This window comes from Andrographis paniculata, unplaced genomic scaffold, assembly GCF_009805555.1.
Source record: "Andrographis paniculata isolate CXL003 unplaced genomic scaffold, ASM980555v1 Contig77END, whole genome shotgun sequence".
Classification (NCBI taxonomy): domain Eukaryota; kingdom Viridiplantae; phylum Streptophyta; class Magnoliopsida; order Lamiales; family Acanthaceae; genus Andrographis; species Andrographis paniculata.
In genome coordinates, this window is record NW_026137614.1 from 1,501,997 (window position 1) to 1,520,447 (window position 18,451).

The following is an 18,451-nucleotide window of genomic DNA, read 5'->3' on the forward strand; positions in this document are numbered from 1 at the left end:
TATGAGATGATGCATGCAAGTAAAAAGCATAGCAAAGCAGCAAGAAGGAACCATGAAACTCAGGATGGATAGCGCTAGCTGTTAACCAAACAAGAATATGAACGAACGAATGATATAGATATACTATATCATGATCAAGCTGGCTTGGCTCGGCTGGGCGCTATCCCTCCTGAGCTTTATAGATCCTTCCCACAGTAATATCCTATATTAATATGAAGAAATGAAGCAAGCTGGGTAGCTGCACCTGGGACTACATCTATATATGAATTCCATGGTGGTGGAACTATTTATAGGGTTTGATGGTTGATGTAACGACAGTTTTAGGAACAATACTATAATCCAATTAAACTTGCACGTTTTCGATCCCCTTCCGTAATTGGACTGACTTGGTCCTTCTTCTTGATCTACCAATTACTAGTATTTAATTATTAATTCTCTCTTCTGTCTGTCTGGTCTGAATTTATTTTCAAATTTCTAAATAATTTCTTGTATGTATGTATATATGATGTCCGATTATCCATATGCTCCTTCTCTAGTCTCTCCCAATTCTCAACTTTGTCCGTCTCTGCAGGCAGGCATTCCCGCCTACTTGTTGTCGTGCTGACGTGGCTTGCTGAGAATCAATCCAATCCCAATCCCAATCCCAATCCCAGGTATGTATGTATGTTTCTCTCTCTCTCTCTCTCTCTCTGTCTGTCTATCTAGTTTCATCATCAATTCCCACCATATCATATGTCTGTGTATCCCTCGTCTCATCACCTCTCTCCACAAAAATGGCGGTTCCCTTCTTCAGTTCCACTTTTGCGTCCAGTTTCAGTTTCTTTCATCCCGCTCCCAAACTCAAACTCTGCTCCAATCACTTGCTCCGTTGTACCGCGCCATTCTCAGCCGGGTGGGTAAACCCTACCCCTAGTCTAGATGCTCATGTCATGCTCTCCCTCCCTTCCGATTTTTCAATTGATGATTCGATTTCTGCAGTTTGGAGGCCGGAGTCTTCCTGAGCGTGGGGGCACACGTAATTCCCCATCCGGACAAGGTGCTGCTGCTTTTCCATTCTATTCTATTCTATTATATTCTTCCTTAATCAATTAATTGTCTTCACGATTTCGCAGATCGAGAAAGGCGGAGAAGACGCTTACTTGGTCAGTAGCCATCGCGGCGGAGTTATCGCCGTGGCCGACGGCGTTTCCGGGTAACACTAGTACTACTGCTCTCTGCAATCCATCCACACACAGACACAGTCATACCAACAAATGAAAGAACTATTGCTAAGTACATAGGCGTTTAGTTAAGAGGTTGTACGCAGCGCAGTTGGGCGGAGAAAGATGTGGATCCTGCTCTCTTCTCCCGCGACCTCATGGCCAATGCCTCTGCCTTTCTGCAAGATCAACAGGTCTTTCTCTCTCCCTCTCTCTCTTACCCTTAATTGTTGTTCTGTATGTGTATGTGTAACCCCCGTTGATAGGTTAACTACGAGCCTCGGATTCTGATTCAGAAAGCACATTCTGCTACTTCCTCCGTCGGCTCTGCTACCGCGTATGTCCTATCTATCAATCTATCTATCTATCTTTCAATTCTGCAATGATTTTGTAGATATTAAAACCTAAATCTCCATATCACATATCATATTTCCTACTCATATATCACAAATTTCCTGAAAACAAAGACAACAACATAGAAGCCAAAAAAACCAGAGAAGGAAGAGCAGGGCATTTCATTTCTAGGCAAAATGATATATACAAAATCTCATATACATCCCTCTAGCTTCTCCAAAAGTTTTCCCAAACTAAATAACAGTCGCACATTCTACTTTCCACATCATCAACATATTAATATTTAAATATTAAACACAAAAATGCAAAATAGAACTTTTTTATAAAATCTCAAATATAACATTTTCCTCCTTTCGAGATTTTGCTAAAAACTTCCATCTCATTCCTAAGCTTCTCAAACTTGTCCCTTTGTCATCATGTCACCCCTTTTTCATCATGTCACCTAATTGATCTTCAGATCAACAATAAACCATACTAACTTTACCATTAGCTAGAGCTTCATGAATTGAATGAACACAAATGTGTTTAATTCTACTTGTGGACAAAAAATTGTGTTATTTTTAATAAATACAAAATTTATACAAATATATTTGATTTGGATTTAAAGCGGGCCCTATTTTCTAAATAGGTCATTTGATTCTCCTTCCGAGTCGATTTGTTTTTCAACTTGGTTTTTATGGCTTATTTGATTCGAAGAGATTTGTTCTTCGGTTTGACTTTACCGGACTTTGGAGGGCTTTGGTTTCCGTGCATGCAATTTGATCGTCAGTTTTGAATTTGATGTCCTCTTTGGACGATCCGATGCTTTGATCTTTGATTTGGTTTTGCCGCTTTTTGAAGAGCTTTGGTCTCCGTGTAGACGATTTGATCATCGGCTTTGGATTTAATGTCTTATTTAGACGATCCGATGCTTTGATCTTAGCTTTGGCTTTGCCGCCTTTTGAAGAGCTTTGTTCTCCGTGTAGGCGATTTGATCATCGGCTTTGGATTTGATGTCTTTTTTGGACGATCCGATGCTTTGATTTTAGCTTTGGCTTTGCCGCTTTTGGAGGACTTTGTTCTCCATGTGGGCAATTTGATCATCGGCTTTTGATTTGATATCTTTTTTGGACGATCTGCGACTTTGATCTTTGATTTGACTTTGCCGCTTTTTGGAGAATTTTGGTCTCCGTGTGGGCAATTTGATCATCGGCTTGGATTTGATGTCTTCTTTGGACGATCCGTGACTTTGATCTTTGTTTTGTCTTTGCCGCCTTTTAGAGGATTTTGGTTTCCATATAGGCGAATTGATCATGGGCTTTGGATTCGATATCTTCTTTGGACGATTTGCGACTTTGATTTTTGCTTTGTCTTTGCCACTTTTTAAGGATTTTGGTTTCCGTATGGACGATTTGATTATGGGCTTTGGATTTGATATCTTCTTTGGACGATCCGCGACTTTGATTTTTGCTTTGTCTCTGTCGCTTTTTGAGGTCTCCGTGCGAGCGATTTGATCCTAAGCTTTGGATTTGATGTTTTTTTTGGACGATCCGTGGCTTTGATATTTGAGGAGGTGGATTTGGTGCTCCATAACACTTTTGGCGGCGTGTCCCTTTGACTTTTGGATTGAAGAGGGCCTAGTTGATGCTTTTGACGAAGAACGCGACGAACACCTTGAAGCTTTGGGATTAACTTGGGAGGCTCTTCCTTGGCTTTGACGGATCCTTCACCGGCTTTTGGAGCTTTGATCCTTCCTCCGGCTCGGGCATACGACGAAGAACGTTAACTCCATCGATTGGTCAACCAATATTGGATCATTTGTCCAAATAAGTGACTTTCGACGAAGAACGCTTCGAAGAACGCGACAAACACCTTGAAGCTTTGTGATTAACTTGGGAGGCTCTTCCTTGGCTTTGACGGATCCTTCAACGGCTTTTGGAGCTTTGATCCTTCCTCCAGCTCGGGAATACGACGAAGAACGTCAACTCCATCAATTCGTCAACCAATATTGGATCATTTGGCCAAATCAGTGACTTTCGACGAAGAACGCTTCGAAGGACATGAAGAACGATACAGAGAGACTCTAGAGACTTACCCCTTGCTTGAATCCTCAGTGTAACTTCGATGTGTCAAATGAATTGGTCATGACTCCTATTTATAGGGGAGGGGTGGCCTCGGCTTCCTTTTTGAATGGTGTCATCTGGCGCGTCCTGATTGATCAACAGAAAGATTTTATAATTTTTTATTTTTCATCGGATGTTGTTTTTTATTCCTAAAGGATTTGATTGTGCACCTTCATTTTTCGCCTTCAAAAGATATTAATTTATATACTTCATTTATTGACAAGATCAATTTATTTTCCTGCCAAATTTATTATAACTCTATTTATGCACATAATATTTGTACAATATTTTTCATTTTAATCTGATTTTTGCATTAATAGTTGATATTTATTATACAAAAATTAATATATATGTATAATTAAATATCATATATTTATTTTATTGAAAATTTATTTTTTTCCAAAATAAATTATATTTAATTTAATTTAGGCATTTAATTTTTAATGTCTACACTACCGTGAAAAACATGATTCTTTGACATATCAATGACTGATTTGTTATCCACAAACAGCTTGACAACTCCTCCTTGCTCCATGCCCAATTCTTTCAATATTTAAGTTAACCATCTCACATGATTTGTAGCATTGGCGGCAGCTATATACTCCGCTTCAGCTTAGGATTGGGCAACCATATCCTATTTTTTTGAACTCCAAGTAAACACTCCAGAACCAAAGGAGAAAACAGAGCCTGATGTACTTTTCATGTCATCTACACTCCCTGCCTTATCTGAATCGGAATATCCCATCAATTGCTTTCCATGATCAGATGCATAGAAAATTCCATAATGCACTCTCTTTACAATACCCAAATGCACTTGTCTAGGTGAATGCATAAACCTTGACAACAAGCTTGTAGAATACATCAAATCGGGTCTAGTGTTAGTCAAGTACATTAGACTTCCCACTAGACTGCGGTATATAGATGTATTGACCATATCACATTCATCATCCTTTGAAAGATTCTCATTAACAACAAAAGGAACAAATGTAGCATACTTCTCTTGGCTAATGAAAATTCCAAATTTCAATTTCAGTATTTTCATTCCAAGAAAATAATTCAATTCACTCAAATCAGACATCTCAAATGCCCTTTTCATTTCTGTCTTGAATTCAACCACTTGTGTTTCATCACTCCCGGTTACCAACAAATCATCAATATAGATATATACAATGTGAATATTATCTTGTTTTGCTTTCTTAATATACAAAGTAGCATCATTATGGCTTCTGAGAAATCCCTATTTTTGCAAAAATTCATCAACCTTCTTGTACCAAGCTCTTGGAGCTTGTTTTAAGCCGTACAAAGGTTTGTGCAATTTAAGAACCATATTTTCCTTGCCTGCAACTTTGAATCCTTATGGGTGTTCAAACATAAATTTTTTCTTCCAATTCGCCATTAAGGACTGCAGATTTGACATCCAAATAAAACAATTTACATCCTTAACTTCACCATTATCTAGAGCTTCATGAATTGAATTACAAAAATGTGTTAGTTCTACCATGAAAAAAAGGATTCTTTGACATAGCAATGACTGATTTGTTATCCACAAACAGCTTGACAGCTCCTCCTTGCTCCATGCCCAACTCTTTCAATATTTTAGTTAACCATCTCACATGACTTGTAGCATTGGCGGCAGCTATATACTCTGCTTCAGCTGAGGATTGGGCAACCATATCCTACTTTTTTGAACTCCAAGTAAGCAATCCAGAACCAAAGGAGAAAACAGAGCCTGATGTACTTTTCATGTCATCTACACTCCCTGTCTGATCTGAATCGGAATATCCTATCAATTGCTGTCCATGATTAGATGCATAGAAAATTCCATAATCAACCGTTCCTCTTAGATATCTTAGAACTCTCTTTGCAACACCCAAATGCACTTGTCTAGGTGAATGCATAAACCTTGACAACAAGCTTGTAGAATACATCAAATCGGGTCTACTGTTAGTCAAGTACATTAGACTTCCCACTAAACTGCGGTATATCGATGCATTGACCAGATCACATTCATCATCCTTTGAAAGTTTCTCATTAACAACAAAGGAGTACTAACTAGTTTGCTCCTCCACATCTGAAACTGCTTCAACAAATGTAGCATACTTCTCTTGGCTAATGAAAATTCCAAATTTTAATTTCAGTATTTCCATTCCAAGAAAATAACTCAATTCACCCAAATCAGACATCTCAAATGTCCTTTTCATTTCTTTCTTGAATTCAACCACTTGTGTTTCATCACTCCTAGTTACCAACAAATCATCAACATAGATAGATACAATGAGAATATTACCTTGTTTTGCTTTCTTAATATAAAAAATAGCATCATTATGGCTTCTGAGAAATCCCAATTCTTTCAAGAATTCATCAACCTTCTTGTACCAAGCTCTTGGAGCTTGTTTTAAGCCGTACAAAGCTTTGTGCAATTTAAGAACCGATTTTCCTTGCCTGCAACTTTGAATCCTTGTGGTTGTTCAACATAAATTTCTTCTTCCAATTCACCATTAAGGAATGCAGATTTGACATCCAAATAAAACAATTTCATCCATAACTTCACCAGCAGCTAGATCAATAAGTAATCGAATGGTATCAAATCTTGCCACGGGGGCAAAATTCTCTCCATAATCAATTCCAGATTCTTGTGCAAATTCTTTAACAACCAACCTTTCTTTCAATTTGTTGAGTGTGCAATCTGAATTCAGCTTTTTTTATAAATCCGTTTCAGTCCCAAATCATTCTTTGCTTCTGGTTTAGTAACCAATTCCCAAGTTTCATTCTTTATAATCATATCAATCTCATTTTTCATTGCTTGAATCCAATTGTCATTCTTCACATCTTCTTCAAAGCTTGTAGGCTCAATTGCAAAGTTGCATTTCTCGTATATCTCTTGCAAGCTTTTCAAATTTTGGCTTTCATTTTCATCTAAATCATCATCACTGATTTCAGATGTAAAACCAGTAATGCCCAACAAATCGATGAGTTCTCTCCAAATTCCTTCAATCTCTCTGTATTTGTTGCAACACCCAATTCCAATAGCTTCCTTAATCAAGAATCACATCTCGATTGATTTTCACTCTATTTGTCTTCAAATCATAAACGCGGTAACCTTTTGTTCTTGTAGCTGCTGGAACATGCACATAACACATGCACCTAAAAACTTTTAAGTGCTTTGCAGATGGTTTGCTTCCACTCTAACTCTCAATTGGTGTAGTATCTCTCAGTGAAGTAGTATAGCATCTATTTTGAAGATAGATAGCAGTAGAGGCAGCCTCTGCCCAAAACTTATTCGGAAGCTTCATCTCAAGTAGCATGCATCTCACCATTTCAACAATAGTTCGATTTCTCCTCTCCACCACTCTATTCTGTTCAGGAGAATATGGTGCTGTGAGCTGATGATCAATGCCATTATCATGGCAAAAAATGTTGAAAGCACTTGAATTATACTCCATCCCATTATCGGTTCGAATGCCTACAACTTGCCGCCACTTTGATTTTCAACCATCACTTTAAATCTTTTGAACACTTCAAACACTTGGGATTTTTGCTTGATAAAGTATATCCATGTCATTCTTGTCAAGTCATCTATGAACAACACAAAATATCGTTTTCCATTGCATGATCCAGTTTTCATAGGACCACAAACATCTGAAAGTTGTAGTTTCCTTTCAGCTTCCTATGCTCCTGACTTGGGAATCTTGCTCCTATGTTGCTTTCCAAGTTGGCAAACAGTGCACACATCATTTAGGTTAGAGATTAATGACATGTCTCTAACCAAATTATTTTTAACCATATGAACAAGAGCTTCATGATGATGATGTTCATATCTTCTATGCCACAGTCCTGACACATCAACCTTATAAATATTGCTATTTCAACTTCATTGTGCATATAGAATGGAAAACTCTTGTCAACCATTGGAAGTTTAACAAGAAGAACCTTGTGCATATCATAAATAAAACAACTTTCATTCTTGAAAAATAAAGAATATCCGTTGTGTAGCAACTGACTAAGTAAGTTGTGTGCTAGTTTTGGAATGTAGAGAACATTTTTCATCAGCATAGTACATTTTCTTTTGTCTTCACCTCTATGTCTCCTTTCCCTTTGGCTTGTAACATCTCACCATTACCAATCTTCAGTTTGGTCTTTATAGATCTATCAAAATTTAATAAATAAACTCTCATCTTTTGACATGTGTGAGGTACACTGATACGCGGTGGGCGCAGCCAAAAGCTTATTTACGACGAGGGAGGAAAGAGCAAATGCGCTTTTGGGCTAATTGTGGCAATGATTGGAAGCCTAAGTTTATTATTAAGTACCTTATTTCTTTATTTTTTTATTTGATTATTTTGAATAAATTGTTAGGTTGGTCGGGCCTAGGCCCATAGTCGTTTTGCCTTAGTATTTAAGTATTATTTTGAGACATTATTAGCATTCTAATTTTTCTTTAGTTTCACGGCTTCGGCTTGATCGGGAAGAGTAGTTCTTTCTTGGTTATCAATAAAGTTTAGTCTTTTGGTTCTCTTAAGTTCTCGTGGTATCATACACTCACTATCAATAAATCATATATATTTGTTTGATTTACTGACATTATGAGTGACCATAAAAAGGTTAGCTTCTCCTTCTCTTTCATCTTCTTGTTCTTCCACAATATTAGCGTGTTGAGCAGGCTGTGGTGGATTTAGCTGTTGTTGTTGCTGCTTTGCTTTACAACTTTTTTCTACATGTCCTTGCTTCTTACAAAACCAACACTGAATTGGTTTTTTTTTCCTTGGACCAACAATCTTTCTCAAGATTTGTTCTTGCACAATACCTACAAGAAGGATATTGGCCTCTTTTATCAGCCCCCTTGGACTTTCTTTTTCCTTTCTTACAATTGATTTCAGCTCAGTATGCCTTTTCCAATCTTTCTTATCCTTCTTCCACTTTTGCTTACCCCTTCACTCGTGGCTTCATCTCACAAACTTGCCATTTGCTCTTGAGCTTGTAATTTGCTAACAAGTTCAGCAACTGATAGAGTTTTCAAATCACATGTCTCTTCAATAACATCCACTTTAGCTTTAAATTGTGAGGGCAAGCTTATTAGCATTTTCTTAACCACCTTTCGATCACTAACATCTTTTCCCAGAATCCTCATTCTATTTACAAGATCAGCAAGCTTGGAAGAGTATTCCTTAACAGATTCACTCTCTTTCATTTTTAACAACTCAAGATCCCTCTTGAAAGTTAAAACCTTCACAGATTTTACCCTTTCATTCCCTTCAAACTCATTCTTCATTTTGTCCCCAAGCTTCTTTAGGACTTTTGCAAGTCATTATCCTTGTGAACACTGTCTCTGTCACAGCTGAATAGATGCAGCCTTTGGTTTCTTGGCCTTCTCTTCTTCATGTAACTTCATTTGAGCTATGGTTGGATCTTGTCTCAATGGAACAGGCTCTCTTTCATTTTCAAGAACATCCCATAAACTTAAAGCCTCTAAATATGTCTTCATCTTTATAGCCCATATAAAATAATTTCCCCCATCAAATATAGGAGGACCCGTACCTGAAGGATTTTCTGTAGCCATCTCTCTTCAAACCTCAATTCTTAAAATCAACTCGTAGGTCCCCAGGAGGAAAGCTACTGTATTTCATTTCTAGGAAAAATGATATGTAAAAAATCAGATATAATCCCTCTAGCTTCTCCAAGAAGCTTTCCCAAACTAAATAATAGCCAAATATTCTACTTTCCACATCATCAACATATTAATATTTAAATATGAAACACAAAAAGACAAAATAGAGTTTTTCTTATAAAATCTCAAATATTAACAGATTTTAATTGTATCGATTATATATTCGACAACCACATGCTTTTTTAGAGTTGTTGCAATGCTGGAAAGGAATGGAATACTGAAGATTGCCAATGTTGGGGACTGTGGTGTTAGAATCATTCGAAAAGGTTCATCTGCATTTTTGTAGCTTTCCTGTTGATTCGAATTGTCTGTGTCTGCCTATATCCATTTGTTTTTTCACGGTTTGCGTTTGTAGGGCAGATAGTGTTTGCAACATCTCCTCAAGAACATTATTTTGATTGCCCCTACCAATTGAGTTCAGAGGCTGTTGGGCAGACATTCGTTGATGCCACGGTGTGATGAATTAATTCGATTGATCAGCTGGGGATCATTGTCTTATTTTTTGTTGTTCTCCATTGTTGAGACTGCTGAGCAACCATGGTGTCTTTCTGTGTGAAAATGCAGGTTATGACTGTCGAGTTGATGGAAGAGGACACCATTGTGATGGGCACAGATGGCCTTTTCGACAATGTTTTCGACCGGGAAATTGTTTCAGTTGTTGGTTCTTGCAGGAATGTTTTGGATTCTGGTAAGTAGGATCCTTTCCCCTGTAGCCTTCCCTTTAAACTTGTACATTATAGTAACGCCATGTTTTGGAAGGTAGCAAAGGAATTAGCTAAAATTGCTCACGACCACTCATTGGACTCCAATTTCGACTCCCCTTATTCACAAGAAGCTCGAACCCATGTGAGTAGATCACACCAACTATCTACATCACTGTACAGTACAGTACAGTACTGAGAGAAAACTAATACCTACCTAGCTGATTTCTGTTGAGCAGGGCATTGATGTTCCCTGGTGGAAGAAAATTATGGGCATGAAATTAACAGGCAAGGCAGGCTAGCTTTAGCTAAAACATAAACTTGTATTGCATTGCATTGTGTTGATTGGTTTGTTCCCTTTATTTATTTATGGCGGCCAGGTGGGAAGCGGGATGACATTACTGTCATCGTTGCGGAGGTGAAGAGCTCTTTCATCTCTTAATTCGTAGTAGAAAGAAATAAGAGTATTTGGATTGGGAATGCCCCTGCAACAGCAGCACCAGCAGCAACGCAATGCAATGCTATGAGCAGCAGCAGCAGGTATATATATATATACATTATTGCTCTTTCTCACTTTGTAGCAAGTATAGTATAGTAAAGTATACTTTTGGTTGGCTAGGCTTCTTGGAGAGGAGAGGAATTCTATGATATATGATTAATCTACTTATCTTGTTTGTTAGGGGAGAAGAACATTAATTTTAATTATATTATTTTAAAATATTTTAGTAATTTTATATATATTTGTAATTTGATGTTTAGGTGGCCGTATTAGATTTTTTTTTTTCAAGCTTTGAGCAAAAAATATAAAAATAGATTAAATTTATTTTTAAAATGAAATTAAAGATAAATATAATAATGAATTTTACAAAAGCAAACATTATTTTAATTATATATCCAATAAATACGAACATATGTACAAAATGTATTATCAGTACAAAATAAACAATATCTTAACTATTGCAAATTCAATAATAATAATAATAATAATAATTAGGAACATCAAATGCATTTTCAATTGCAAATTTTCTGCACAAAAGAAACCCAAACTAAAATAAATTTTAAGTTGAATTTTAATGATATAATCAAATTATAAATTCATATAGGGTGTGTTTGGTAAGGGTTTTGAATTTTATATTGAGATTTGAATAGTAAAAATTTTAAATGTAAATAGTTGTATGATGTGATATAAACAAGCGTTAGTATAATATAAAAAATAGAAAAATAGGTGTTTGATTTGATTTTTGGAGGAAAAAAAATTGAATAAACAGTAAAGTTTGAGGAAAATACCCCAAACAAACACTCATACTATACTATAATTAAATTAAAATATGCAAAAAGATAATAAAAAATTTAACTTAAAAAACAACATATGAAAATAAATTCTAAACAAAAAAAATTTAAAGTACTTATAAGATTGTTATTAAAACAGTCGTCTTGTCCATGTATTATTTGAAGTAAAGTGTCAATCAAATCTTCATAACTTTGTCCAAATTATTATTCTCAATTGTTACGAAAGCTACTTCATTTCCTGAGACATAGTACTATGTAAATAAGTTTTAAGTAACTTTAATTTAATTTTTTTTTTAGATTGTTACAATTGCTACCGTCGATGGTTAAAAATATCATATATGCAAAGATTGCATTGGAAAAATGATTAATAAATTCAAAAAGATTATTATATCTAGAATTTCAAATATATTTTTAAGTAAACACTATTGTTACAACTTCAACTCCATATTATTATAATAATAATAAATAAATAAATAAAAATCAACTCCACGTATAAATTATATTTATGAATATAACCATTATCACCATCTAAATGCATTCTCCAAAATAGTATAAGACTTTGAATTGACACGTCTAAGGAACATAATTTCTTGGAAGAAAAAAAAAAAAATCAAATGCATTTTTATATTTTTCAAACATCTTATTAAATGAAAGAATTGTGGTATCAACGATCAATTAAAATAAACAATTTTGAAAGATTGTCCTACATTTTGTCTACTCTCATCACATTGACTCTAATCAAATTGTTATTATTTTTTAACTTGACGCTTTTGATGAAAAATTAGATCAATATCTATTTTAATTGTAATTTCTTTGACAACCTCAATGGCATTTGTAAAATCTTGCTCTATATTTCTTAAAAACTAAAATGTTTCCCACATTTTCAATGGTAGCACAAACAAACATGCGTCTTGATTATAATTTTTTGCTAACTAATTTAATTACATAAATTACAACCAAAACATTACTCTATAGTATTCGGCCTAAAACATTACTCTAACATAAATATTTTTTTGCTAACTAATTTATCAATATTACTCTCCCGACAAGTGTAAGACAATAATTTAGAAATTACATATTTTTACATTAATTTTCAAAATATGTCATTTCTCTGTAGAATTTACAAATATAGTTGTTGAGTTATTAACCAAAATTTGCAAATATAGTATTCGGCCCAAAACATGAACAACAAATTTAATCTATAGTTCAAAGGGGGCTACTGAAGGCCAAATCTAGTAAATGTTCGGCCCTTATTAGTTGGGTGCTAGTCTAATGACAGAGACCAAATACGGGAAATTCAGTCCATATAAGAATTGTGAGGTGGTTGAGAAAAGTTCACCTGTAGTTGTTTGAGTCCAAGGAAATCAGAACCTTTGAGTGCCAGAAATGTTACAGTGAATTTGGAATAATAATAATAAAAAAATAAGCAAGGTATCTGAGACAGATAAAATATTTTTTACAATAAAAAAACGCTAACATATTAATTATTTTATAATTTAAGAAATTCCAATTCCTTGGATAAAATATATTGATCATGTGAGAGGCATTTGATAGTATCTCAACATCGTTATCCAAATTAGCACAAGTTAGGAGTGTGTTTGTTTTGTGAAATAACTTGAAGTGATACTTTTTAAAATGATGTATAAAAAATTGTCTAGGTAATATAAAAGTAATGAATCGTATGTGTGTATTTGCAAATTTTACAAAAAAAAAAAAACACACCCTAAATTTTCAGTATTAGAATAAAATTGCCAATATCAATATTTTCATCTTCATCAACAATATGATCATTAGTATTAACATTTTAAGCCTTAACATCATCAATGATATGATCACCAATATATATATATATATTATTATTATTTTTCAACATTCAATTATCGTTATATAATAATAAATTTATTAATTGCTGCACTTTAAAATTGAATTGGCGGCTCATTAATTTTTTTTTTTTTTTTTTTTTTGTTTTTCATATCCTGGCTTATATATATTTTTTAAGAGGTATAATTTAATTTGTTATTTGTAATAAGTAAGAAGAATAAATATGGATAATTTCGTTTGATTAGCAACGTCTCGATGATTCAGTTCTGCATAGTAATAATAATAATGATAATAATAAGATAAAATTAAATTAAAATTTGGTCATGATCATAAATCATGATCCTCAGTTTCGATTTCTCAAGTAAATAATGTTATAACTTCATACACCTAATAATAATAATAATAAGCTAAAAACTAAAAATACAAGGCTCTTTGGCCAAAAGCTCCTCCACCCGGCGGTATGGGATGAACTGACCGTAAGGGTTTCCATGGTATACAAAAAGAAAAAGGAAAAAACTACTGAGTCTGGATGTTTAGTTGCTAGTTAAAATTAATATATGCTCTTTTTCGTGTCTACGCGCCTCAAGAGATTTATTTATGTATGTTGTGATGTAATAATCATAATATTCCATGTCGAAGATATAAATTACATTTATCGCTTCACTTAGATACTATTACGTTCACGTTTCAGAGACGTAATCAAATCGATTGGTCCCCAAACATATGAAATCAGTGCAAGAATCCTCGTGTGAACAAAACTTACAAAATTTCGTGTGTCCTACAACAGCTTTTTGTCTCCTTTCTTCAACTCAAAATAATCCTCGTGTCAAAAAATAACTGTCTAAATTTGTGACCCAATACATTACAAAGTAGAAAAATGAATCCTAATTTGACAAGAGCGAGCATTAATCATTATTCAATTCAAGTCAAGCCACAAGTAATGAATGGAAGAAATATAGCTAGCTCACCATAACCACCCGTTGTTACCTAATCAGTGCAGAAATGGTGCATCATCATCCTATTTGCTTTGCTTCTCAGTGCCCTCACCGCCGTCGCCATTGTGGCTGTTTAGGTCTTGGAAGAAGGTTTTTGCTGATTCATACGTAGACCAGCAAATGGCAGCTGCTGGAGCATGGAAGAGCATTCTGGGCAACCATCCTCTCATTAGACCTCTATATCCATCTTTTTGTACGATTGTTCTAACAACATCTTGAATTGAACCGCTAACGAATCTGTCGCATCCACAAACACCCTGCAACAACAGCTCAATTGGTTGAGATAATTGCACAAAGCTGTACGAATATGAAAATAATTGGTGTGGACATTGAATCAATAGATGTGCATGGATGAGGTTGAAAAGATCAAACTAAAAGATAGTATCCGCATATCTCTAGATTCAGATATGTATCGAAGAATATTACCAAGGAAAAGATCAGATCAATAACTAGTTAATGTCATATCAATCGGACTAATTGACTGATATTATTGGTTAAAGTTTGCTCCACCCTTATGCTTATAGTTATCAGTAAATAACAGAGCTTATAAACAAAATGAAATTAAATATTAAAAACCATGAAATGAGGTTTGCCATAATCAAAATATCAAATATGCATTCTCTTGAGGATAATAGTTCTGTTCTGAGGCCAGTATATACAAGTCAAGTCATATTCGAATCTCACCAAGAAAAGGGAACTGAAATAAACAATCAATATTTCATGAAAACGCTGAAGACCTAAGATGGATATAACACAGAGATCAAGTGGCCAGTATACTTAGAGCTAGATTCGAGATGTTACATGCAAATAACGAGTAAGAATTTTTATACAGTGGAAATTACATACAAGAAAATCTCTGGTTCATTTAAAAAATAACAACAACAAATATGTATGTGTATATATATATATACAATAACCCAAACACTTTTCAGCACTGTAGCCACAGTTTTCAAATTTGAAAGATGACTTAAGGACGGGGACTCAAAGTCAGAGGAGTCCTTACATCCTTAGATTGTATCACTGTAGATTAAGATGAATCTTGTATGGGTGGAAAATTATTAAGTATTACTATGTGGATATCATGCTACATTTGATCTCATCTAACAATGTAAATATGAAGATCCAACACGGGGTTGTTCACAGTAAAGTTTACCAAATTTCAACTGATGATCCCACAACATATCCCTCCTGTAAGAATGCAGAATGTTGAATGGGAACTAGAAATTTATAACATCCAAGACCTTCAAGGGTTTGCTTCCAACTGATTTTTTATTTTTTTATTTTTCAAGCACAATCTCTAGTTTGCAATTTGAAATATTCGCCATTCAAAACATCAACAAACTTCATTTCCTAAGTATGTAAAGCATAAACTATCCACACTCTTCAAAGGGAGACATAGATTTACTATGTAATCTGTAAAGATGTATTTACTTTGTAAGATGGTATTATAATTGATCGTATTATTTTAATAGATTATATAATTATGAAACTAATAAATATCATGTTAACTTTACTTGATTAAATACAAGATAATATAAACTTTTAATACAAATATTGCTTGAGATAAACTAATCTCATCCATCTAGGTAGGATTAATTATCCCTAATCAGTGTTTTATTATACAGGGCTTTAATCAATCCGGGATTTTAATAAGTTAAAAGTAAACAAGTGATTAGGTTGGATAATATAAAATTATCCACCCTAATCACCCAAACTTATCACACTCTTATATTTATCCTATGAACCTTTGTCTACTAACACGATGTCTTTCAGACACGGGGGTTTAGAGAATTCTATGAAGATTCAACAGAAGAAATGATAGCTTAAGGGAAAAAGAATTCAAACATGGGAAGGTGAAGGATTTTCCAAGAGGAAGGGCTTAAGAAACCTGGATATGAGTTTTCTCATTGACATGTGCAATGAAAGAGTGTACAGAACACTGCAAATGTCAGCTGGTTGCAACAAAGTCATATATAAGCTCAAGAGCTCAACTATACCGAAGTAATCACGACTCAGCCAAATTATATATGCTATTATCTAATTATCACATAGGAAAACATCAATAAGTTAATATATCACTTAAAGCCCACGCATGTCAGCATCTATCATTCAACTTGAAGAATGGAGTTAAATATGAAACGGAAAAGAATTACCAGCATCTGGATAAACAACAATAAATCTAAAAACTAAGAGATTTATTTTTTCCCTGAATAATTTTGCAATAAAATTTTATAAAAACAATAATAGTTCTACTTTTATTATGGTTAAAACATGTTTGTAGAGCATTATTGATGTCCTCTTCACCCTCACCACCCCAAAGCTTCCTTACAATAATAGTCTAACCACCAGCACATCATGCCTACAAAATCCCACTTAAAATTCTACTAAACCCTGCCTAACCTCCATATCAGCCACAAGCCCCGGCTAGCCTACAAGTCTATAGAAGGGCTAGAAAGGAAAACAAAACAACTAATCATAGGTTATGCTACCAATGGCAGCCAAAAAAGCATCATCAAGTCTACAGAAGCCAATATCATCTTTTTCTCATTTGGCTTCTCAATAACCATTCCATTCAAATGAACTACAAGTTTGACTTCTAAACTACTGGCATATACCGAAATAGCAATCATGAGCATCACTAACCAAACACACAAAACCCGAGCACATTAAGACACCGAATTCCAACAATACTAACAACTCTTTTAACTTTCTTTCACAAGACATAAAACACCAAGAAAAATCCTCTTTTCTTTATATGATCCAAACAAAATGCAAGCCAAATACCTGACACTGCAATTGAGTTTTCACCACATCTAGAGGAGTGGTCAATGCTGCAGCCGAAGCCCCCGCCAATGCTCCCGCTGTAGCATGCACTATCAAATTCTCGTCACTGACACTGCCCGGCGAAACCTCCATCAAACCTCGCTTGGCTGCCTCATAGGTCGCAAAATGCACCGCCGTAAAAGGTGCATTCATTAGCACCGTGGTCCTGTAAGACGCATAAAATGCCCCCAGCCCTTCCTCCCTCAGCACCCTCCCCACGCAGTCCCACACCCCTTTATAAGGGCTTCTGCCCAATTGAAGCCTCTGCTTCACCATATCCATGGGGGTAAATACAGCATCACTAGCAACCGTAGCACAAACACCAGAAGCAGCGTGCGCCGCGTGGTTGTCCGGATCCCCGCCGGAAAACTTCTTCTTACAGAACTCGTAAACGGAGAAATAAACGGCGTGTGCAGGGCCGGCGCCGAGCCCCATAGCGCCAATCCCGCGGTAGAGTCCTTTGACTCCATCCGTCTTCAGAATAGAGTTCAGGGCCTGGTTAATGCCGGCGGATTTGATAGGGCAGGTGCCGAGGGCTTGCATTTGGGTTTTGACTGTGTCGACGGGGAACATTGCCATGTGCTCCACCATCCCAGCAATCGAGCCGGCAACCATGAATTGCCAGAAACGGAGGCCGTCGTGCTCCGCCGCGGCGATTGCGGGGTTGTACTCCGGCTGCTGCGGCACCGGTATAAGGTCCGGTTTCTTGAATTTCGGGGAGGCGTCGGTGGCCATGGGAGGAGGAGGAGGAGGAGGAGGAGGAGCAGGAGAAAATAATCGATAGGCCGCAGTTGGTGACTTTTGTGAGGCTCCTCGCCATACAAAGGTTCTATGCACGCGGACTGAACCTAACCGACATCAACATCGATCGGAGAAGAAGGAACCAATGCAAATGAGTGGAAGGTTCCCGCAACTTCAACCTCCACGCCAAACCGATTGTATCGTTGAAAGGCAAGCAGCACAGCACACGTCTCCTCCACCTGCAGTTGAATTGTCAAACCTCTTAGGGTTCCAAAATTTTGGGGATTTTGCAGCCACTGATCGCTCGCACGGTAACCGTAGATCCACCCTTTATTGCGATGGGCCTCGTGATGCAAAACAATGCTCAACACAACTCCGCCCGTATTGAAGTAATAAAAGTATAGGCAGTATAGGCTGTGTGTTTTGATAATTTGAAGGGATATTTTGTATCTGACACGTGAAAAATTGTACATTAAATATAAAAGTAATACTTTTTTAATTCCAAAAAAGATGTTTTTTTTTTTTTTTTTTTTAACATCCTACAAAAGATGAGTTTTTTTTTTCATTTTTAATAAATTTATCAATTTTAAATATTCTTACTAAATATAAATCAATTTAATTAAACTTCTAACATATAGAACCTACTCAAAACTCTTTAATTTCTATCTCTTTCCTTAATTAACAAATATTTTTGAATAGATATGTTTTTATATTAAGTAAGAAAAATATTATCAAAATAATATTTCATTTTTAAAAATAA

The 18,451-nt window shown here is 35.5% G+C and overlaps 2 protein-coding genes across 6 annotated transcripts; one reads left to right on the plus strand and one right to left on the minus strand.

The window, feature by feature from the left end:
- The first annotated feature begins 689 nt into the window (after nucleotides 1–689).
- Nucleotides 690–10,759, plus strand: LOC127266721 (probable protein phosphatase 2C 26). Of its 5 annotated transcripts, XR_007842215.1 has the most exons (12): nucleotides 690–892; nucleotides 979–1,036; nucleotides 1,113–1,192; nucleotides 1,312–1,393; nucleotides 1,466–1,536; nucleotides 9,507–9,586; nucleotides 9,676–9,773; nucleotides 9,885–10,008; nucleotides 10,084–10,166; nucleotides 10,243–10,309; nucleotides 10,402–10,561; nucleotides 10,641–10,759. XR_007842215.1 is itself a non-coding variant. In XM_051297079.1 (11 exons), the coding sequence occupies exons 1-11, from the start codon at nucleotides 774–776 to the stop codon at nucleotides 10,461–10,463; spliced, it is 924 nt and encodes a 307-aa protein (XP_051153036.1). In that variant the 5' UTR covers nucleotides 690–773; the 3' UTR covers nucleotides 10,464–10,759. The 5 variants fall into 5 exon arrangements, 2 of the variants coding, with proteins under 2 accessions (XP_051153036.1, XP_051153037.1); XR_007842216.1 differs by having other exon boundaries at nucleotides 10,080–10,166; nucleotides 10,261–10,309; nucleotides 10,402–10,759; XM_051297079.1 differs by having other exon boundaries at nucleotides 10,402–10,759.
- Nucleotides 10,760–13,958: 3,199 nt separating this feature from the next.
- Nucleotides 13,959–18,059, minus strand: LOC127239406 (uncharacterized mitochondrial carrier C8C9.12c-like). The gene is made up of 2 exons (XM_051257525.1): nucleotides 16,912–18,059; nucleotides 13,959–14,384 (listed from the first exon to the last, which is right to left on the minus strand). Exons 1-2 carry the CDS (start codon nucleotides 17,683–17,685, stop codon nucleotides 14,151–14,153), a joined length of 1,008 nt encoding a protein of 335 aa, XP_051113482.1. The 5' UTR covers nucleotides 17,686–18,059; the 3' UTR covers nucleotides 13,959–14,150.
- Between the last annotated feature and the right edge of the window lie 392 nt (nucleotides 18,060–18,451).

Bases quoted from the DNA above. Each gene is read 5' to 3' on its own strand.
- LOC127239406 (XM_051257525.1), bottom strand. From the start codon at position 17,685: ATGGCCACCGACGCCTCCCCGAAATTCAAGAAACCGGACCTTATACCG. The intron at 14,385-16,911 runs GTATTTGGCTTG...CTGTTGTTGCAG, and splicing joins AAACTCAATTGCAGTGTCAG to GGTGTTTGTGGATGCGACAG.
- LOC127266721 (XM_051297079.1), top strand. From the start codon at position 774: ATGGCGGTTCCCTTCTTCAGTTCCACTTTTGCGTCCAGTTTCAGTTTC. The intron at 1,193-1,311 runs GTAACACTAGTA...TACGCAGCGCAG, and splicing joins GTGGCCGACGGCGTTTCCGG to TTGGGCGGAGAAAGATGTGG. The intron at 10,310-10,401 runs GCAAGGCAGGCT...TATGGCGGCCAG, and splicing joins TATGGGCATGAAATTAACAG to GTGGGAAGCGGGATGACATT.